We start from the raw sequence: 22319 nt of genomic DNA, 5'->3' as shown, positions 1-22319 counted from the left end.
CCTGGGGTTTAACTCCAGCTCTGAGGGCAGGCGTCCTGTGCCAGAGCAGGGGCATCTCGATTCCCTCTCCTGACAAAGAGCTCTGCTCAGCTGAAATCCCACTTTCCCCCCTCAGCAGGGCTTTGCCCAGACCTCTCATTGCTGTAGGTTGTTCACAGCCCAAATGCTCACTAACAGCATTGAGCTTCCAGCAGATGCTGCACTCAGTAAAATCAGAATTGTGTCATTTTAACCCTTATCTCAGAACTGAGGGGTTGGGAACGCTGAATACTGAAACCTTTCAAAAGTCAGGTGTCCAGACTAACTGTTTCCTCATGGGAAGCATTAGGAATCATAGAACTATAGAATCCCAGAATGCTTTGGTCTGGAAGAAGTTAATCTATTTTAAAGTTCATGGGCAGGGACACCTTCCATGAGCCCAGACTGCTCCAAGCCCTGTCCAGCCTGGCCTTGGACACTTCCAGGGATCCAGGGGCAGCCACAGCTGCTCTGGGCAACCATGGCTTCCCCATCCTCACAGCCAAGAATTGCTGAAAACCAAACTTCTCCTAAAATCCTGTAATTACCTGGGGAAAAAGGAACGCTGATCCCCCATGTGAATTTTTGTTTGTTTGAGAGCAGCTGAGGGAGCTGGGAAAGGGGCTCAGCCTGAAGAAAAGGAGGCTGAGAAGGGACCTTCTGGCTCTGCACAGCTCCCTGACAGGAGGGGTTTTTTCCCCTTAAAGACATGTATCACCCAAAAGGAACCTGCAGCTATTATAAAAATGTTATGCTTTATGATTTGTATTGGTCTGAGCTTTGAAGAATTGCTGACCCCACGAATAAAAAACAAATGAATTATTCAAAGAGGTGAATCTTCCTGGTATTTGTGGAGAAGGGTCACCTGCACACAGATTTTTTTCCTACATGATGGATGAGGTAATGCATTTTCTTTAACAAAAAGATCTTATTTCTCTTGGGATTCTGCTGCTTGTGGGGACCAATCTTGACCAAATTATTTCACATGAAATCAAATAAATAAATGGTAAGAAATGTGCTGGTGGTGACTGAGCAGAGGCAAACCCATCCTGGCACTGCAGCTCCCATGGTGGCACAGGGACCTCTGCTTTTGGAAATCCCATCTTCTGCACAGACCAAACTTCTCCAGAGCATCTGAAAATTAACAACAGAGTGACACAATTAACACTAGCCCAGCTGACACCAGGACAGACCTTGAGCAGTGTCAGTGCCGGATGTGGTGTTCAGGCCGACCGGTACAAAAACGAGATTCTGCTCATAGCGTGTGGCCTTGGTGACTGCCAAACATCAAACGCTTCTTATCAGGAGGTGCCAGAGGCTGTGTGTGGGTCCAACAGGCACATCTGGGAAGAAGATGTCAAAGAATGGTGCTACTTTTATTGTTGCTTGATACAACTGTCCTGAAGAGATGTTACAAGCACCAAAGCTTTGGGAGATGCCAGCTAAGCTGTGTTTTGTGCATTTTTCTGGATCACATGCACAGGGAGAGACCCTTTCCCTTTCACTCATCCCTTCCCTACTCAGCCCTTTCCCCCTCATTTGCTCCTCTTCCTCTCTCCCTTTCCCTCTTCCCTCACTTCCTTGCCTTTCTCCCTCCTTCCCTTTCCTCCCCCTCACTCTCACAGCCACTCATTCACCCTTTCTCCCGCACTTACCCCCTTTCTGCCATCACTTACCCCATTCCCTCTCACTTCCTTTTCCCCCTTTTAAACCTTTTCCTCTCATTGATATCCACTCCCCCATTCACCCCTCTTCCTCCTCACTCACCTCCTTCCCACCATCACTCCTTCATTTTTCCCTCACTCATCCTTTTCCTCCTCTTACCCCTTTCCCCCTCACAAACCCACTTTCCTCCCTCACCTGCTCCATTTCCCTATAATTCCCTCATTCCTCGCTCACCCATTCCATTCCCCTCTTAACTCCCCTCTTTTTCCCCCACTTGCCCCTTTCCCTTACTTACCCCTTTCTGCCATCACTTACCCTTCCCCCCTTTTAACCCTTTTCCCGCCACTCCCACTTTCCCCCTCATGAATCCCCATTTCCCTCATCCATCCCTTTTCCTCCTCACTCACGTCCACATCCCCCTCACTCCACTCACCTCTTTCCCATCATCACTCCCCGCTTCCCCCCTCATCCATCCCCTTTTTCCCCTTCTCACCGCCATTCCACCTCACTTCCCTTCACCCCTTGCCCTCGCCCGCCCTTCTCCCCTCACTCCCGTGCCCCTCACCCGGGGCTGCCCGCGCTCCCTCCCCGGGCCGCCCCCCGCCCGCCGCCGCCTCAGGCGGCCCCGCGCAGGCGCAGCGCCCCCATCCCCCGTTCCCCACACAGGGGTGGGGGCGGCGCCTCCCGCCGTTCGCGGGCCGGGCTGAGCCGCCGGAGAAAGGCGGCACCGGCACCGACCGGGCGGGCGCCCGCCCTCCGACCGACCGCCATCCGCCTGTCCGGCCGTCTGTCCGTCCATCCAGGTACCGTCCGAGGGGGAGGGGTGCCCGCCGCGTTCGGCTCTGCCTCGCTCGGTGCGGACCGGCCGCGCCCGTGCCCCCCGCGGGGGTCGCGTCCGCCGGTGCCGCACAGCGCGCGCCCCCATCACGGCCATCGGAGCCCTCCACAGACCCTCAGCCCGTCCCTTGCCTCACCCCCCGGCTCTTGGAGCTGCACGGAGCTGCCACAGCCCCCCGGCCATCACAACCCCCCGGCCTCTCAGAGCCCTCTCGCAGTGCTCATGGCCATCACAGCCCTCGCAGCCCCTTCACTAGAGCTTCCCCTCTAGCTCTTACAGCCCCACGCCCATCATTGCCCCCCAGAACTCCCCCACGCAGTCTTATGGCCATCAGAGCCCACTCATAGCCACCCCCTGGTTCTCAGAGCCCCCGAGAGCCTCCCCAGAGCCTGCACCCCCATAAGCCCCATGGCCATCATTGCCCCTAAGACGCCCCCGACCCCATGGCAGCTCCCCCAGCCCCTCCACAGTCCCCTTGCTCACCCTTCCCAGCCCCTGCAGCCTCCGAGCCCCGCTGGCCCCGGCAGCCCCGGGGGTGAGGGACCGTTACCCTCGGTGAGACACCCGGATGTCTGCTCGGCGAACTCCGAATTATTGTCTCCGACCCGCTCACGGCTGCCGCCTTTTTGCCTTCTTCTAAACGTGTTTTATTTCTTCCCCCCGATGCACAATGAAATTAACTTTCACAGGTTTGTATCTCTTCCCCCGCGTGTCTTTGCTGGGGGTTTTTTTTGGGGTGGTTTTTAGACTTCGTGGCTGTGGGGAAAGACTGAACGCTTTTCAGCTGCTCTTCCCCCTCAACGTGTGTTTTCCTCACGTGAATTTTTTTTTGCAGCTCCTCACCCTTGAAAGGGAACCGATTTTTTGGGTGACCCATCTCCTTAATTCCCCTCCTTGAGCCACTGTTTTGCTTGGACAGTGGAACTCCGCTGGTGCATCCTCAGAGTTGCTGAGCTTTGGGATATCTCTGGGAACCACACTGCTCCTTCCTCGGAGATCTCCTTGGAAATCACACGGTGCAGTTACCCGAGGGGATCCTGTGGGTTTCAGGAGTGGGAATCCATGTGAGGAGCTTTTTGAAGCTGGCACATGGGTGGGAATGGGATTGCTTGGTAACTCCACAGTAAAATTCCTTTCCCCAAGGCAGAATGCCTTCAGCAGTGCTGCTTACAGGCACGGGTTTGGAATATGGGTGGAAGGTGTGCTCTGTTCCTCACAGCTCTTCCTAAGGGCTGTTTGTATTTTTTTATTAAATCAAGTGGAAGTTGAACATTTCTATCTTGCAGATAGAGCACCAAAATAACACTTAAAAATCAGGTAAAAAATCCCTAACAAAACAAAATATATTTTTAAAGAATTGTACCCAGCTATTGCTGTTACAAGTGCCTAAATAATAGAGAGATGCTGAGGTACTTATGGGGGTGTCTGTAACCTTGCTTTGTGTGACACTGAGTTTTTGTGCTTTCCTTTGCCCACTGACACTTAAAAACAAATGACTTTTTCGGGCAGCAGAGGGAGGGGGAACAGCATCCACAGCCACAAGAAGTCAGGGTTTGATTGCAGTTGTAACAAGTGCATACATTTTTCAACTTTGAATTGGCTGTGTTGACTCACTCCCTCTTCTCTGTCAGTTTGCCCTCCTGCAAAATGGAGAGGATTTCTGACTTTTAACCCGTTTTACTGCTCTGTGGACTGCTAATTAAGGGATTTTCAGTATCAGGCATTTTCAGTGAAGAGTCAGTTTGGAAATGAACATGCCCAGTGAAACTGAGAACTGATGTAAATCAAGTGGAGGGGAAAAGCAGTGTTTGCTCATGTTGTAAAACTAGTGTGAAATGCACTTTACAGTTTTTTGACTTAGTGGAGTATGTAATCAAGTTGGGATTTTTTATTTTTCCCTGTTTCCACCCCTCTCTTTTCAATTTTAACAGGAAAACACACCAGTAAAAATGTTACTTAATCTTATTTTCATGTACCACAGTAGCTGCAGTTCCTGTTGTTGCTTTGGCATAAGGTGATACAGAAATCTTTCCAAGTTTTTTCTGCTTTTCCAGGATAAACCTGGTAACGAACAAAGGATGTTTTCACCATTTTCTTGGTGCTGTTGTTGTCTGACGTCAGCATCTTGTTCATGATGTTTCCTGACTTTGATCCATCAGTGCTTTTCTCAAGTATTTTGTTGGTAAACAGATGGAAACTAAACTATTGTGGGGATTAAATCAGCTTCCTTCTATTAAATTCATTGATTCAGAACAGGTGCACATCCTCGCAGTTCAGAAAGAGGAATTTGTGGGCTTTGCAATGTTCAGCCCTAATTTCAGTCATTCTTTTTGGGTTTGGATGAAATTTGGACACCTTCCACCCCAGTGTAATTAGCTGGTGCTTATAAAAGCCAGGATTTTCGGTGTTTATTTCCATTTGGCTAAAACTCTTGTGGATCTTTGCTGTGTTTGGTGCCTTGCAGTGGGACAGGGCGTCCTGGAGGATGGTGGTGCCCGGGAATGCCCCGCTGATCCAGCAGGACCCCGCTCTGGAGCCAGCCCTGGGCAGAGACGCCGCCGAGCACTCGGCCATGGGCCCGGGCACGGAGCCCCCCGAGGATGTGGGCCCGGAGGTGCGGAAGCTGCGGGAGCTGGTCCGGAGGCTGGAGCTGGACAATCAGCACGCCAGGAGCAGGAGCAGCAGGACCCTGCTGGGGACAGGTGTGCCCGGGGACATCCGTGCTGGGGTGGATAACCACGAGCCCAGCCTCAACGGGATGGAGATCAACAACAGCATCAACGCCATCACCGAGCAGCAGGAGCTGCAGCTGATGGCAGATCTGCACAGCCAGCTGAGCAAGATGAGGCAGGAGGAAGGAGAGAACAACTTCAGAAGAGCCCTGGATGCCCCAATGCAGTACAGCTGCAACAGTGCCCCCGAGGAGGTGTCTCCCAATGGGGAGCAGAGCCACAACAATGGCCAGTGTCCCTCACCTGTGGACACAAGTGACAGCTCCAAGCTCCTGGGCAGCCTGCTCATGGCAGGGATCCACACCCCAGCTGCAATCCATGAACAGAATCCCAGTGAAAAGGGTGCAGATCTAGAGGGGCTTCCGAGTCACACAGATCTGGATGAAGTCAAAGTGTTAGAACTGGAAAATGGCCCCGAGGAGGAGGATTGCTGGTAGGTACCCCCAGGCCTGGGGGAGAGGGACGTGCTGTGGTTAGGTGAGCAGTTCCTTTAAAGCTATGAACTGATTTCTCGACAGGACTTGGGTTTTTAGCAGCAAGAATGCAGTTCTCATTAGTGACTGTTCTTATTTTTATGTCCATTGTGCCAGACCATTATTTAAAAAAAAATAAGTTTACCTGTAGGTGCTGTTTTTTCCCCCTTCTTCCAGCTACTGCTTCCTTTCCCTCTAAGTTTAGTTATATATAGCACATGCAGATGAATGAATAATGGAGCTTTTAAACCTTGTACACAACTGTCAAGTATCATATTTTAATAACAATTTTGTCAATAAGAATCCTAGACCATCTGGAATTTGTGGCTTTTGCTAGGACCTGAGGAGACAAACCATTCCCAGCTCCTGGAGGCTGTTTCTTTCCAGTTAAGCACCTCTTTTGTTCAGAGACATGAGCTGAACCAGATCAATGATGTAATCCTTAACTGACCCGACTCTCTGGGACTCTCCCTTCCACCACCAGCCTTGTTTAAAACTCGTTTTATAAATCAGTAAATTAACAACCTTTGGAAGGGCAAGGGAAATGTAAAATTCAAGGCTGATTCCAGCTCCTGCAATAGCTGGGACTTGAGATTTTACCCGGAGTTGTTAATTTGTAAGACTTGGGAGTAAGAGCCTCAGGGCTCTGCAAATTGGGTTTCAAATTTGTGTAGCCAGATTAATCTGGCAGCAAGGACAGGGCTGCTGAACACAAACCAAACCTTCAGCTCCAAACATTCATTAGCTGTTAGAAGGGAAGGTAAAGTTTTTGTTAATGGAGTGGAGCTCATTGAGGTCATAGTATCAGCTCCAGCCTGAATTTGAGGTTACATTTAAAACATGATTTTTTTTTTCTTTGCAAGTGTACTTTTAAAACTCAAATACTGGTTCTAACTTGATCAGTGGAACTCTTCAGTGTACCTAAACAGCATTTTGAGCAGATTTCTTATAACTATATAAGGGAATATATTTAACGGGTTGCATATGGAAGACTAGCTTTGTTTCCATGTTAATGGAAGCAGCCAAGTTTATATTCACATTTTTAGAGCCTGTGACAGGGGAGAGTCCTCAAATTCTGTTGAGTCTCAGAGGCTGAGATTTACCCAGGCAGGGGATGCTGCCCAGTGAAATCAGGAGAGATTCTGTGCTCAGGAGTTCTGTTCTTTGACCTTTCCTTCAGCTGGTGGCTGGTAAGGCCCTTCTTTCCCAGGTACCCTTCACTCTGCACCTTGTAGGATCCTTGTGGGTTTGTTTGCTTTGTTTTCTTGCCAGATTTGGTTGGAACAGGGTAACCTGTGACAAAGAGGCCCCTGAGGAGCTGGATAAGGGTGGTGATCCAGGGCACTTGTGCAAGTGCTGTTTCCATAAATTATCTTTGATTGTGCTGCATCACTTCCATCTGTTCCCTTTTCCTCTTGTCAAACAAACCTGCTGAAACAGGAAGCTGCTTTTAGTGGTGGCTTCTTGTTCTGGAGCTTGTTCCGAAAGTGGGGAATGAATCCTGTGTACAATCAATAGTGCCTGTGCTCACTGCCAAATATCCCAAACTGTCTCCATAAACACATCCCACATGCAGCCCCTGCAGGTGTTTGTGCTTTCCCACAGCAAGAACCAGTAAACTGCTTGGAGGGGAGGGAGGGTTTTCTTAAAACAAACAAAAAGAAAACCCACAAATGCCCTTAATTCTCTGTGAATTTAGGATCAGCTCTAACAAGGTGGCTTTGCTAATGGGGGGAATTTAGTGCTGCCTGGATTGAGCAAATCCAAAGGGACTAGCTGAGTGTATTGTGCATTTGCAATCCTTTTAAAAATATTGTACATCCTTCTTCCTTGGAAGGAGGATGGAGTGCTCAGAGTGCAGGTGGAGTCTCAATCCCTTCTCTGTTTTGAAATTATTCTCTTTATTCAGCCGGAAGTTGCAGAAGTTGCTGTGCAGCTCGCCTGGTTCAGCAGCTCTGAGGTTGTGTTTTGGAGCTGTGTTTGCAGCGACTGAGCTGTGTGAAACCCGAGGCAGAGCCCACTCCCAGCTCCTGTAACTCTGCCCTGGCCTGCCTGGCCTCAGCTGCTCCCTCAGCTCCCTTTCTCAAATAGCTGCTCAAAATTGTAAATATCCTGGAGACCAATCCCATGGAGCTGGGCTCTGGCACTGAGGAGCTAGCTCTGTGATGCTCACCGTGGACTCGAGCACAGGGCAACTCCTGAGCTGTTTTGGGAAGGCTTTTATCCAAATTCCCTCTTACCCAGGGAACAAACCAGATCTGCTGCTGATAGCATTACACTGGTTGTGTTCCCCAGTATTTGTCATTCTGGGGTTTTCCATGAGGTGAGGAGAAGAAGGAATCCCTGATACTCAGGTGAATCCCTGAGTTGCTGCTCTCATTCTCAAAAGTCTCTCTGGACTGAAACTGGGTCATGCTGTCTTCTCCTCAGTGTTGTGTTGTCGCCTGCCTGAATCCGTGCTCAGCACAGCAAGTGGGGAGCCCTTGAGTTGGTGTTTGCAGGAGCAGGAGCGTGCTTTGCTCTCAGAAATGCCAGTGCAGGAGTTTCCTGGGTATGCAATTTCTCAGCCTTAGCTCTGTGTCCAGTCACCTTCTTCTATATTCATGTTTAAGTCTTTAATGTACTGGAGGAAATCATTGCTGCTTGTACCATCAGAAATAGGGAGAGAAATTCTGGGGAAGTTCCACCAAGTGAGGATATGATGCTGCACAAAATCCGGGAATTCTACCAGTGCAGCACCTTGTGCCTCCAGCCTGGGGGAGAAGGTTACTTACAGAGTGTCTCTGTGTCATCCATTTATACCCTTCACAGGCTCTGTTGTAGCTTCCCTGGGATCTCTCCTGGTGACAGGGTGCTGCTGACAAGATCTACATGACTTAGAAACAGCGATTTGCAAGGTCTTGTTCTCTCAAACTGGTCATTTTATCAGGTGTTTTTACCACTGTTGCATTAAATAATGCACAAGTGACTTCTAACCTTTCCTGACTGGTTTGAGGAGAGTGTTACCGGTTTGTGCTGGGTGACATCTGCTCTGCTGGGGCAATCTCTGGGTACAGGAGCTGCTTCAGAACCCAGTGCAGCTCTGCGGGAGTGTCCCCAGCACCTCCCTGTGTGGCAGAGCTGAAAGGCAGAGCCCGCCCGGTGGTGACATCGCGTGCAGAGCTCGGCCTGGGAGGAGGTGGAACTGCTTCTGATGGCAGAGCCTGGCTTCTCCTGGCTCTGAGGCCTTGGGAAGTGCTCCAGGCTGTGGCTCCTCTTCCTCACACTTCTGTAAAATGAGGGGTGGGCAGGGAAGTCCTCAGTGTCAGTGCCAGAGAGGTGGGGAGCAGGCTGGCCCTGCTGCTGCAGGAGTGCTGGGGTGTGTGTGTGTTCACAGCAGCACTCTGGAGCTGCACCCCAGCTGCCTTGTCATCACTGTATGGGCTGCTGGCTGGGTCAGGAGATTAATTTAACGTGAGCTTTAGAGCTGCTCTGACTTGGGGACTGATTTTTGGGTGTTTTGTTCGGCAGGATTAGTCCCTAAATAGACATGAGAAAGTGTCTTTGCAGTGCCATTTTTCCCTCTCTTTGCAATTTCTTAGGAATAAATCTCAGACCTCTCCTTGGGCTAACAGCAGAATGTTTTTGTATGGAGTGTTCTCCACAGAATTTCTCCCATTTTTTCCTTTTATGTTTCTGTCATTTCAGAACCTGGATAATATTGTTTCACTGTGGCTTTCTACTCCAGTCTTGTCTGTGTTAGGATCTCTGTACAGCAGGAGTGTTTAGATTTGAGATTAGCACAGCATAAGCAGAGTACTAAATCTGAAAATCAGCTCTCTGAAGTCTGATATGTAAAGGAAAGGAAGATGAATGTATTACCTGTTTGAAATCCATGCTTTGGAGAGGAATTCAGCTGCCTTTTAGCACTTGAAGGAGGTGTATTTCATACACCTGAATTGTTCTGAACACTCTCAGCTATTTGAGGTCTCCTTATCCTTGCTTTGTTGTGTATAACTCAAAGGTCTGCAAATCAGTGCAGTGATTGCCATTTTTGGAGCTGCTGCAGACACTGGTGCCAAGTGCTTTGGAAGATGGATAATGACCCAAGCTGTGTCTTCAGAAATGGGCTTTGCTTTACGCTCAGTTTAATTTCTTAATGCACTGGTTCTAGAGCCTTCTGCAGCCTGAATTCTGCTCTTACAATTTATAAATTTCTGCTGCAGATACTCTGGATGAGCAGGATCTAAAATTCTCAGGCTTTCACTCTTAGAGCTGCTCTGATCAGTTTTTCAGTGTGAGGATGCTTTTTCTCAGTGCATTGTGCAAATTGAGAAAGTTGTGTTTCCTGCATTCTTGGGTTTTGGGGTTTTTTAAAGCAGGAATTTCAAAATCCAGCAATTGTGGCCATTAACTCCTGTAAATCCTTCTGTGACATTGATTCCATAAGGGAAATACTATCTCTGGAATATTCCTTGGTTTTAGTGCTCTGGATTATGTCAGAATAAAATGCAGGGTGTATCACAAATTTATTTGTGAATGGCTACAACTTAATGGAAGAAAAATCCTTGTGGCACTGGGTCCTTACCAGAGATGTTTGTCACAAAATACTCTGTTTTACTGGGTAAACACAAACATTAGTAAGCAGAAAGTAAAGATACTTTATTATTGAAAGGTTTCCTCCTAGAAGCTGAAGAAAATCTCATTTGTATTTAATAATTTATACAACAACCCCCCAATACATCAAACTGGGAATATCTGCCCAAATGTTTACTTTGTGCATTTTGTATGAGGCCTTGTAAGTATCTAAATAACCGATTTTCATTTGCAATTTGACAAAAGAAAACATTCAGAGACATTTAGAGAGAACACCCAAACTGCTGAGCTGGAGGAACAAACTGCAGGGTAAGGCTTGGTCCTGAGCAGGGCTTTGTTCAGCTCTGCTTGACTCTGGGGTGGCTCCTGCTTTTCCAGTGCTCCTGGGATTCAGTTCACCTGGCAAATCAAACACCTGGAGGCTGAAAGTGCCAGAAAGAAAAAAAATCTGAGTGTTTTTACAGCCAAGAATTTTTAGCTTTTCACACCCCCCTTTTTCCAAGGTTTTAGTTCCCTGGATGTAAGGTTGGGTTAAGTCAACCTCTGGTGGGTGACACTGGTCACTGGACTTTCCTGAGCCTAGGAAAAGCTGACTTCTGGCTCTTAATATGTCCAGAGAAATATTCACACTCATATTTGAGGGGCTGGTGCTTTTAGTTTAGTGCTGTGCCAGCTCCTTTGGAGGAGTCAGGGTGCTGAGCCCTTCCCAAAGCTCCTGCAGAAGGAAAATGGGAACCCTGGTGCTGTGAAATCAAACCAGAATTCCTTTTGTTTTAGTAAGTTGCCTGTCAGTGCTGTGAAGAATTGAGCTGTGTTCACTTAATTGGGTTTGGGGAAATTGTGAGAGCTTCTTTGCCAATGGACTTGTCAGCAGAAAAAAAAAATCAGAGTCCTCTGGCAGAGCCCAGAGGACTCCACAGCTTTGCTCCATGTGGGAATGGCTCTGGGAAGCAAACAAGTGTTGCCATCCTCAGCTGGGATGCTCCTGGGTGGAAACAGGGTGAGGAGCTGGGCAGAACAACTGCTGGGAGCAGGGCAGGATTCTCTCCCTTAACCTGGAATATGTGCAGAGCAGCCTGACCTGCCCTCAGGAGGCTGTTGGCCTCTTTTTTGTGTGATGATTTTACTGCTCCTTTTGTGGTCTGAGCTGCACAGTAAATCCAGGGAGAGGGAGCACTTTGCTTCCTGGGTTTGATTGGATTTGAGTGCTTGTAATGCTCATTTATCCATGAAGAAATGCAGCAAGATTGGCTGGGGGGTCTGCCCTGAGAGGTACCTTGGGAGAGTCAGGAATATTTGCATTCATTCCTCAGCATTTATTTTGTCAATAACAAATTAGCTTTTGGATTTTTTTATTTGCATTTGGGTTTGTGCAAACCTTGGTGGGGAAGAGCTTCTGTGTGAGTTGTGACTAAAGAGGCTGAGTCTGTTCCCTGAAAAAGATGCCTCTGGCCAGAGGCAGGACTGGCAAGTCAGGAGTGGTGTGTCAGGAGGGAAAAAATAGGGAATAATGTCCTTCTGCAGGTAACAAATCAGTGTTTTGAGAGCTGTTGCATGCAGTGATGCTCCATCTCATGGCCCCAAAAATGGCCAGGTCTGGGTAGTGTTGCTTTCTGCATTCCATGTTATCCCAGCCTGGTTCCAGGACAGGAGCCAGGGCAGTAGGTCAGGCAGACCTGTACAATATTGTAAATATCCCAGCTGTTTATGTTCTGTCTTGGCCAGGTGTTGGTGTTACAGCCAGGACACCTGACAGCTGAGAATCCCACAGTGTTGCTCCGTATTTTAAACCTAGGTTTTCAGGAATGAGTGGGATAATGACTGACATTCCTGCTGATTTACAGCAGTTTTGTTGTGGAAATCAGTGTTTTATGGGTTGGGTCTGAGCTGGTTGTGAGAGAACCACAGTTCTGGAGAGTAACTGGAGCAGAAAGGCTCTGTGTACCTTGCTGCAGGAGTGGCAGAAGTTGGAGAGAGGAGGAGGCAACTGAAGCACAGGCAGACATCTCTTGAAATCTTAACTCCACCCCCACGGTTACGTGATGCTTAAATACTGGATTTTAGCCTGATGAAGGTGAAATACTCTGGATGCATCAGTGAGGCCAGCTTTGGGAACACCATAAATGCTCAGGTGTGGCTGCAGGTGACCAGGAGGGTTCTTTGTCACCTGGGAGCAGTTCCTGAGGTGAAGGAGCAGCAGGAGAGGGAGGTGCTGGTGGGAAAGCAGCAGTTGTGCGATTGTGTGCATGGGAGAGCTCCCGGCTGGCCCAGGAGCTCCTGGAGCTGCTGCTGGGGGTTTTCTGGTGCAGAGGGGGCAGCTGAAGGCTGTGCCAGCAGCTCATCAGAGCCTCAGGACAGGGGGAACCTGAGAGCCAAACCTGATGTCCACAAATCACAGAATCCCAGAAGGATTTGGGCTGGCTGGGACCTTGAAGACCGTCAGGCTCCAGATCTAGGTCAAGGTCTCACTGCTGTCTGCACCAGGGTGTTCTCCAAGTGATCTGCAAGAATTAAAAAGAGTTTCACTTTTGGATGTGCAAAGGACTGATTTTTCTTTCCCCTTACAAGTTATGAAGGTGTTGCTGAACAGCAAAAACATTAAAAAATAGGGAGTTGCTTTTTGCTTTTAAAAATACAAATGTGGGATGTGTAAATAAAGTACTTGAGTTGCTTTTATAGCAGAGGCTCTTCCAGCTTTGACCTTTCCTCAGAGGAATGTTCTGCTTTGGAAATCTGGTGAAGATGTTGCTTTCCACCCAATCTCTTGTAAATAATCCAGGAGTTCAAGGTGATTAAATCTGTCTATCTCTAAGGATAATCCTGGGTGTCCATGCAAAGCAATGGAGGTGTCAGAGATGTGGCAGACACTTAGGCTGGAGGAGAATTTATCTGACATTGCAGGGAAGATAAAGCACAGCCACACTTCCTGCCTGTCTGGGAATGTCTGAATCCTCCAGTGAAGGGGTTTATCCCTGGAATCTGGGAATGCACCTTTGGCTGTCTCAGAGCTGCTGGGAGAACACAGCTGGGAGGACACATTCTGAGGGTTTTAAACAAAAATCAGAACTCCTGGAAGGAGATGACCTTGCAGCTTAAGTTAGGAGCACCTCACACCCTCACTGCCTCTGAGGGGGTGGGGTTTGGAAGAGGGGAATGGAGGGAGAGATAGGTGAGTATTCCAACAACTTCATTTCCAGCAGTGTTGCAACAGCCTAGGATGGCACCTTGCATTGCAGAGCCCGTAGGTTTCTCTGTGAAGCCATTGATTTTCCTGTTGTGGCAGTAAATTTTCTTTCTGAGTCATAATATGAAATTTAAACCTGAATTTTTAATTTGGCTAACTGTTGGTTTCTGATGGCTACGCTCTACCAAATGCCACTTTGGTAGCTGTATGCTTTGAATTAATGAGCATTTCTTCCTGTCTCCTTTGAATCCTTGCAAAGGCTCTATGTGTCTCCAAGGAAATCCATGGATGAGAAAACAGCCTCTCCTCTGAAGTGGTGCCGGCAGGTGCTGGATAACCCCAGCCCCGAGATTGAGGCTGCCTGCAGAACCCTCATCAACAGGCTGGACCAAGGTAGGGCAGCTGCAGCCTCTGCTGCTCTGGGCTCCCTTGCAAATCTCATTCTAAGCAAGAAAATTGAGCTTAGTGTTGTCAGGCTCTTGAGTTTTTAAGTTTTGTTAATATTTAAACATTTTTAAATGTAAGAAATATGTAGAGGAAAAAATGTGCTGCTGGGGAGTGGGGAGAGAGCCATGGCAAGCTGTTCTTGCAGCTTCTTTCTGGAGAAGAACTCCTGGTGCTTCGTGTTCCTAGTGGTGGTGATTCTTCCTCTGGATATCCTGCTGGATATTCCTGCTGGATCTTCCCAGTTGCTTTTACCTGGGTGAAAAAATTGTCTGCTGCTCAAAGCTTACAACAGTGAAATACTAACCTTGAAGAAATGGTGTCACTTGGAAACCAGGTTTTTCCTCCAGTCTATCATCCCCTAAAAGCACTTCCTGGTGGCTGTGGGCTGTGTTAATCCTGAGGGGAAATCCCTGATTGCATCTGCCTGAAGTGAAAACCTGGAATGTTGTGTGCAGTGGGGACATCTCTGGTCACAGACAGTGTTCTGGGGCCTGGATTTGGGGCTTTTCTTTTCCACCTGGGCTTTCAGTGGTGGGAGATGCAGTTCACAGTACAAAAATTAATTTATTCTGCTCCTGCCTCTGTCCTGCATCACCTGCAGTGCACCTGGTGCATATCCTGTCTGTGTCAGTCCAAATGGCCCCCAGGTTTGTGTAAAATGGGCTGGACACTGAGGTCCTGACAGCCTGGACCCTGAGGGGTTGGAAAGAAATCAGTAACTATTTGCTACCTTCTCTGGATTCCCTCTCATGCAGCTCCTGGTCAGGACTTGCTGCAGCTGCAGGTTTATGGCAGACATGTGCTGCAGTCTCCTCTGTCCAGTTGGACTGAGGAACCTTCAGACACAAAAGCTGTGTGTGGAGAAGTGACACTTCTGAGAGAATCACTGTTTGGAAGCTCAGGGATATCCCTGAGCTCTGGAATCCAGCCCCAGCTGGGTCCCCACCTTGGTGTCTGAGGGTTTGTCTCCATGGGAATGCAGAAATTCTGATTTCACTTTAACCAACAATTTGAGCTCTGTGGTTTGGAGTCTGAGATCACTGCTCTGGGGCTTGGTCTGGGTTATTTTAGTTTTCATTCTAACAGTGTTTGGCACTGCTTGAGATCTCAGGCTACTCTTGAGTTGAACCTTGGCATTCCTGATTGGAGATAACTGAATAGACTTTGAGAACAAACTTCATTTGCTTTCATAAACCATCTGTGCTTAGAAATTTGAAAGAAATCTATTTGATTACTTCTTTTCTCTCTGAAATGTATCAGACTTCAGTTGTACTTGGTCTGACCTGGTAATATTTGTGGGAGAAATAAAAAAAGAGAACTTAATGTGATGAATCTTCGTTATACTAGCTGGTATTCTCACAGTAGGGAGAACTGAGTTCTGTGGGCAGTTCAGCAGCCCCTTGAGTATCTCCAGATCATGGTGTGAGTAATTTCCTCAGTGTTGTAGCTGCTCATTTCCACCTCCAGTAAGGATGGGGGCACTTGTTTTTGCCACCTGCTGATTTTGGTTCATTTATGAACATGAGTGTGTGCGAGCTGAACGAGTTTAATTCAAAGAGTTGGGTTTTATTTGTTTTATTTATTTTATTTTATTGGATTGGCATAGTTTCTGTGGTTTAATAGTCTCTTTGTTCCATCACAAAAATTCAGAATAACACACTTGTAACATAAAGTTCAGTGAGCTCTCTAAAATGAGGGGGTGTAGAGGTGGCAGATACTGATGGAAATAGTCATCCATCCAGCTCTGGAACTTTGTGAAATGTATGGCTTCCTCAAAGCCAGGCTTGACAGGAGTTACTCTTGGAGTTCTTCAGAGGGGACAGAAGCAGTTAAAGGACACGAGTGGGGTCTGGCACTGCTGTGCTCCCTGCAGCGTGGCACGGAGCACCAAGGACCTCTGCTGCAGAATTTAATCCTGTTCTTGATCGTGCTCTCTGTTTCCAAAATAATTTGCTAACCTTTGTGGATTTTTTGTATTTTTCCTTCTAGCCAGTAGATGGAAAAACCTGTATTGCAGCCCCCTGGCATCTCCCAGCGCACATAACCTGAATTCCGAGGCAGGCTCCTGTAGCAATGCACTAAACTCTCCTGGGCACCTCAAATCGACTAACAAAGCACTACTAACCTGTGGCAGCTCAGGTATGGCATGGCACTGCAGCACTGGGCTCTTTAAAATGCAAGGAGGGGTAGGGATTGGCACAGGGAAAAGTTCTCGTGGCCACTTGTGGTGTTTTCCCCTTTTCGTTTGCTCCCTTCCTCACCCAGGTTTCATTTGTGTGGGAGAAAACCTCCTTGCATTCTAAATGTCCTGTAGTTATTTCTTGGTTTGGGTTTCTCTACTTTTCTCTCTCTCTCTCTCTCTCTCTCTGTATATATATATTGGTTTATAAATTGTACTAATTTTAAGTGGCTTAAAATAGAAAACAGCTGTTGGGGCAAAAATATATTGCTCTTGAATAATGTTGTAGACTGTAGATGTGATCTTTAAAGAGTCACTTGGATTCAGTTTTCTGGGGAAGGTTTCTCTGGGGAATATTGATTAATGCAGGGAACAAAAAGCTGCCAAAGTCTCCAGGGTAAAGCCTTCAATTGCCTGAGTGGGCAGCTAAGACAAAATACCAAAAGTTTTCCTTCAGCCTTAATTGTGTGTGGAGAAGATTCTCTACCTCAGAGGCAGCTCAGCCACGACTCTTGTTACAGTCTGGTAATGAAGCTCCTCCAAAATGCTGTGGCCTGCAGCCTCCCTGTGCCTGAGGAGTCAGGAACACCCTTCCAGGAGCTCCATTTGTTATCCTTGGTGCAGTTCCCAGCACAAAGGCTTTGCCTCTTGGCTCTGTTATCAAAGGACTCGTCCTTATTTGTTTGTTTTGTGTGGAAATTGCTAAACCCTACTTTGCATGTTTTAAAACACAAAGCATGTTTAACAGTCTCTGCCTCCAAACTTGATGTTAAATGAACTTTTTTCGTCTCTGAAAAAAGAAGGAGGGTTGCCTGTGGCTGTTTTCACAGGTGCAGGTTTGTTTTTGAGGTCTGATTTTTCTGCTATAAATAGAATTTAACACTTATCTCTGTTTTGCAAACAAAAGGATGCACGTAGGACTGAGGATTTTTGCCAGCTGAGCTCTGCAGGGAAACATCTCTAAGGCAATTCCTCGTTTTTCATATGAGGTTGGGGGGCAGTCCAGGTGTCTGAGCATCTTTTCACCCAGAAACAGCTTCTGATGAGGAAAACCAAAGTGTCTTTGGCTTCTGCAGATGTGCTGGGTGGAAGGGCAGGGCTCTGTCCCTTCAGAGCATGATGAGTTCACTTAATCTCAGGTGCCTCTTCCCTGTGCCTTGTGCTGGTGCTAAGACAAGTTACAAGTTTCCTGTCAACCTGACTGACCCAAATTTTATTTTATTTCCAAGAAAAAACGGCTTTTCTACCCTTCAAATGGAAAATGTTTAACAGTGACTTCTCTTGAAAACCAAACCAACCCCTTTGACAAAGCCCAAATGTGGTTTCTGTTTGAAAACCATCATCAGCTCAGCTTTACTGATGGAAGAAGGAGCAGTTTTTTCCCCTCTGTGGCTATTTTTAACTAGACCTTCAGTTCGAAGTGCAACAGCCAAACTAAACAAAGTTGGATTGGGAGTTTTGCCTTTTAGGAAGCTGGTCTCAAGGTCCAGCTGGATTTTCAATCAGTGTTGAAGGTGCTGTTAATTGCAGCAGGAAACCTGTGCTTGTTCATTCCACCACATCCTACAGGTGCAAGCCCTGCTCAGGATGGATTTATTTCAACTCTTACAGTCTTTTCCTGACACCAGGAGGAAAGAAATGGGATTTTATAGTGGAATATCTTGACTTGGAGAGTGTATGTATGTAGCATACACCCAGATGAACCTTTAACGTGCAGCCACGCTTGTGTCACTGTATTATCTGAGAATCCTCAAGCTCAGAGTTTTCCTGCCATGTTCTGAGAAGATTTGAAGGCAGGGCACCTCCTGAATACTCAGCAGTGATGTTAAAATAAACCATTTGCCATCAAAGCTGAGCAGCCCTTTCTAGCTGTGATCAAATCCAGGCAGGCAGGAAAAAGCAGCAGGTTCCCAACATGATTTCTTCAACCAGCTTGGAAGAGAACTAACTGCTGGCATGGAGAACACAGGTGTGAAGTTCAGGTGTAAAATGAATTTCTTACATGGTGACTGACCAAGCTGCTTCCTGCCAGTCAGCCTCACATTCCTTGTGAGGAAAAGCACCTGAAAACTGCAGGTTAAAATCTGAGCGTTGGAATTTCTAAATTCTTATTTCTCACCGCTGCACCTGAAGCTCCCAGCTGCACTGCTGAATTCCTGGGATAGATCCCTGCTGCTTCTGGTGGGCTTGTGAGTGTCTGACTGGGCTTGTGTCCATCTCCCCCAGGGTACCTGAGCATGCACTCGGCCCTGAGCTCCCAGTCCTCGGTGGACAGCGAGCTGAGCACCTCGGACGACTCCATCTCCATGGGCTACAAACTGCAGGACCTCACTGATGTCCAGGTCATGGCACGGCTGCAGGAAGAGAGTAAGTTTTTTTGTTTGTTTTGGGTGGTTGGGGTTTTTTGGGTTTGGTTTTTTTTTTTTTTTTTTTGTTTGGTTTTTCATTTGCTTGTATATTGTCAGGCGGGAAAACTTAAATAAAGGCATAAGCTGGTGAGAAGCTGTAAATAAGCCAGTTGCCACCCAGGCAGGTGTGTTTTCACGGGAGGCAAACTTGAAATCTTTGTTTCCACCTTTGAAATGCTGGTAGGTGCAGAATGAATTAAACTAAAAGATTTAACCTCTAAATGAGACTTCCATACCTGTAAATTAGACTCCTGTACCTGCGTAACCTGCTGGAGCTTGATGGCAATGTCCACAATCTCAGGCGGGATTAGGGAGCGCTGCAGGTCCCCTGAATGTTAATTGTGCTGTAATTAACCAGTGCTGATGCAGGTGACGCTGTTCCCGCTGATGGATTCCGGGGAGGACAGGTGCTAACCTGACTCTCCTTCCAGTGTGAAACAAATCACAACCAAAGCGTGGCTTTGGAGTTCGGGGTGTGTTGTTGGAATTGGTGCTGCCCGTGTCCCCCGTGTCCCCAGGCCTGCGGCAGGACTGCGCCTCCAGCTCCGCCTCCGTGTCCCGCCGCAGCTCCAGCGCCTCCCTGCACTCGCTGCGCCGCGGCACCTACAGCGACCAGGAGTTCGACACCTACAGCCTGGAGGACGAGGACGACTGCGACTGCTCGCTGTCCTTGCGCAGCGCCCACCGCTACTCGCCGTCCCCGCTGAGCTCCCCGCGCTGCCAGTCGCCCTCCTCGGGCGCGGAGCTGGGCAGGGCCGCGGCCTCGCGGCTGCGCGCCCCGCGCAGGGCGGTGCAGAGCCCCATGCAGGAGCGCCTCAAGTATGCCAACAGCGAAGGTGAGCGCCATCTGAGCCAGGGAAGGGGCTTCTGGAGCACACGGATCCCCCTGCAGGGCAAGGGGCCTGCAGTGCTGCTGAGTAGGAAGGGAGCTGGTGGTACTGGGTGTGAGGTGCCCAGGGGTGAAGGCCAAGGGACACTGGCTGGATCCAGAGAACGATGGCCCCAGGACCAGGGCAGGGATTGCCCCCTCTGCTGGGCACACCTCGAGTGCTGTGTCCAGTTCTGAGCCGCTCACTCCAAAAAGGACATTGAGGGGCTGGAGTGTGGCCAGAGAAGGGAGTGGGGCTGGAGCACCAGGAATGGCTGAGGGAGCTGCAGTTATTCAGTCTGGACAAGAGCAGGCTCGGAGGAGACCTTACTGCTGTCTACAACTCCTGACAAGAGGGTGTAGCTGACAGGTGGGGGTTGGTCTCTTCTGCTGTGTCCCAAGTGAAAGAAGAGGTAACACCTCAAGTTGCACCAGGGGAGGTTCAGGTTAGGTGTTAGAAACAATTGTTTCCCTACAGAAGTGGTCAGGCCTTGGAATGAGTTGCCCTGGGAGGTGGTGGAGTCACCATCTCTGGATGTGGCACTTGGGGGTGTGGCTTAGGGATGATCCTGGTGGTGCTGGGTTGATGGGATGAAGGTCTCTTCCAACCTCCTTAGCCTGTGATCTCAAAATCACTGCTGTTTACTGGAAGCTAAGAACTAGGTACAGACTGCTCTGCTTTTAAGTGCATGGGTTTCTCCAGAGAGCCTTACAGCAGCAGCAGGGGGCTGAGGCTGTGTTTGCTTTCAGAGGAGCTGAGGCACAGCATGCCCAACCTGGCCCGCAGCAGCCTGCGCACGCTCGAGGCCGTGCGGAGCAGCCGCAGCCTGGAGTCCGACCTGCAGGTGCCCAGCAGCCGCATCCCCAGGACTCAGCAGCGGTCAGCAGGTCGGTGCCACACCTCCCACAGGCCTCCATTCCCTTCTCTCTTTAGCCAGCCCTCAGAGGCGCTCTTGTGTCCCTGCAGGTCTGACTCCCAGCAAGCTCAGGTATTCCTCGGGGGCCGCGCAGTCCCCGCTCACAGCGCGCCAGCCCGGGAAGGTGACCTCGGGAGCCAATTCCCTGCTGCCCGGCAGGCAGGTGGGGAAGCCCTGCAGCTACACGGCTCCTGTCCCCCCAGTCCGCAAGCCACAGCTCCACACGGGCTCACCCAGCAGCAGTTGCACTTCCAGAACCACCACCATGGTCACTGTGGCCAAACCCTCTGCCCTGAAGGCACGGCCGGGCGTGGGAGGGGTGGCCGTGCCCAAGGGAAAGGCAACGCCGCCGTCCAGGAGGTGAGTGGGGCTTCAGATCGCTTTGGCATTGTAGTAACTTCATGCCATGCTTCATGGGTGAAAGCAGAGCATGGGGAGTGGTGTCCCAACACTTAGAGTTTTTGTTCTTGTTGCTGGTTTTTTAACAGCTGTTATGCTACAATTCGTTATTGAGGGAAATTAAATTGATTGAGAGTTATTATGATATGACTGATATCAGACTAATAAGTGACCAGTACTTGTTGCTCTTTAATGTCCCATTGGAGCCTTACATTGAAACCTTTAAAAACATGAAAAGGAATTTTTAATTTCCAAATTTATATCAGTACTCTACATACCTATTATTTTTCGTGTATTCAGTTATATTTGCATGGAAAAATATTTCTCTTGGACTCAGTCATGGGCTGAAGTCACAACCGTGTTAATTTGGCAGATATCAGTGTTTAAGCATCCAGTAATAGCCACTGAATTTCTTAAAGTGCTTCAAGTTGGTGTTTGCTGATGCTCAGGGTGTGCCAGCAGCACTTCACCCATGGCAGGGAGATGCTGGTAACCCAAACCCCAAACCTGTGTCCACTACAGGGCTTTTCCTGGAGCTGTCCCTGACATGTTGTTTTGTCCCCTGCAGGTTCCTCCAGGCAGCACAGACTCCCCAGGCCCCTGAGGACGACTCCTGGAAGGATGGGTGCTACTGACAGCCCAGAACACCTCCATGGAGCAGATCCCAGCTGGCTGGGCATGACCTCACTGGGAAAGGCCCTGAGCCCCTGTCCCTGCAGACTGCTGTACATATCCCTCATTCTGTGCTCTCCACACCACCCACCTCTCTCTGCTCTGCCAGGAGCCAGGGCTGGGACAGACAGCTCCCACCCTGCACTGAACCCTGAGTCTTCCCAGGAAGACTGGAAAAGCCTTATTTCATCCACACCCCAGCTGCAGCCCTGGGGGAAGGCCTGTCACCATCCCCTCCCAGGGATGCTGCAGAGCTGGGGGTGTCCTCTCAGTGCCAGAAGCAGCTCTGAGCTGGTGCTGTGGCAGAGCTCGTGGAGAGTAGAAATAGTGACATAGGTGTTAGATTTGAGACTTTTTAAACCCAACCTGATGTACTCTAGTATTTGTCTGGAATTCAACTGGGTTTGGTTTGTTGGTTTGGTTTTTTTTGTTTTTTTTTTTACTTCTGTATAGAATGTATTTCTGCTACTTTTTATTGTTTGGTCTAGAGCTGCAGCAGGTTTTTATAACTGTAGAACACTGAGCTGTTGTATCCAGGTGTCAGCACAGGTCACGAGGAGCAGTACACAATATTTGTGTGGGGTGTGAACAGGCAGGGACCGGGATGCCAGTTAAAAACTGCTGGGCACCAGCACCTTACCTCAGCTGAGCAAGCTCAACACCACTCAAGAGTAAATTTTTAAAAATCCCCTTCCCTCACAGCTTTGTCTTGAAGTGTTGGAGATCTCAGCTGGTTCCCAACTGCCCTAACTTTTGTAGAAGTTTTCTACTGTCTCTTAAGGATTTTGTTCCAGTGTCCTTTTCCTCACAAGTGCTGGATGCTACAAATACAGTCTTAGTCCAGGAAATATGCACTGATAGCAATGTTCTCCCTGCCATCAATGTGACTTTGATAGTGTAGTTTAATAAAATGTTATGGTGCTGAAATAGATCTGCTTTATTCC

The 22319-nt window shown here is 48.6% G+C and overlaps 1 protein-coding gene across 2 annotated transcripts; it reads left to right on the top strand.

Moving 5' to 3' along the window:
* Positions 1-2427: 2427 nt before the first annotated feature.
* Positions 2428-22302, top strand: LOC121362811 (SLAIN motif-containing protein-like). 2 transcript variants are annotated; one of them, XM_041484642.1, is made up of 8 exons: positions 2428-2486; positions 4986-5686; positions 13745-13878; positions 18338-18478; positions 19038-19355; positions 20138-20275; positions 20355-20664; positions 21272-22302. In XM_041484642.1, exons 2-8 carry the CDS (start codon positions 5007-5009, stop codon positions 21336-21338), a joined length of 1788 nt encoding a protein of 595 aa, XP_041340576.1. In that variant the 5' UTR covers positions 2428-2486; positions 4986-5006; the 3' UTR covers positions 21339-22302. The 2 variants fall into 2 exon arrangements, with proteins under 2 accessions (XP_041340576.1, XP_041340575.1); XM_041484641.1 differs by having other exon boundaries at positions 20138-20664.
* Positions 22303-22319: the final 17 nt, after the last annotated feature.

Source organism: Pyrgilauda ruficollis, unplaced genomic scaffold, assembly GCF_017590135.1.
Source record: "Pyrgilauda ruficollis isolate IOZ18807 unplaced genomic scaffold, ASM1759013v1 scaffold67, whole genome shotgun sequence".
NCBI classification, from domain to species: Eukaryota; Metazoa; Chordata; class Aves; order Passeriformes; family Passeridae; genus Pyrgilauda; species Pyrgilauda ruficollis.
The sequence above is the reverse complement of the archived record's forward strand: the minus strand, read 5'-3'. Positions and strand labels throughout refer to the sequence as shown.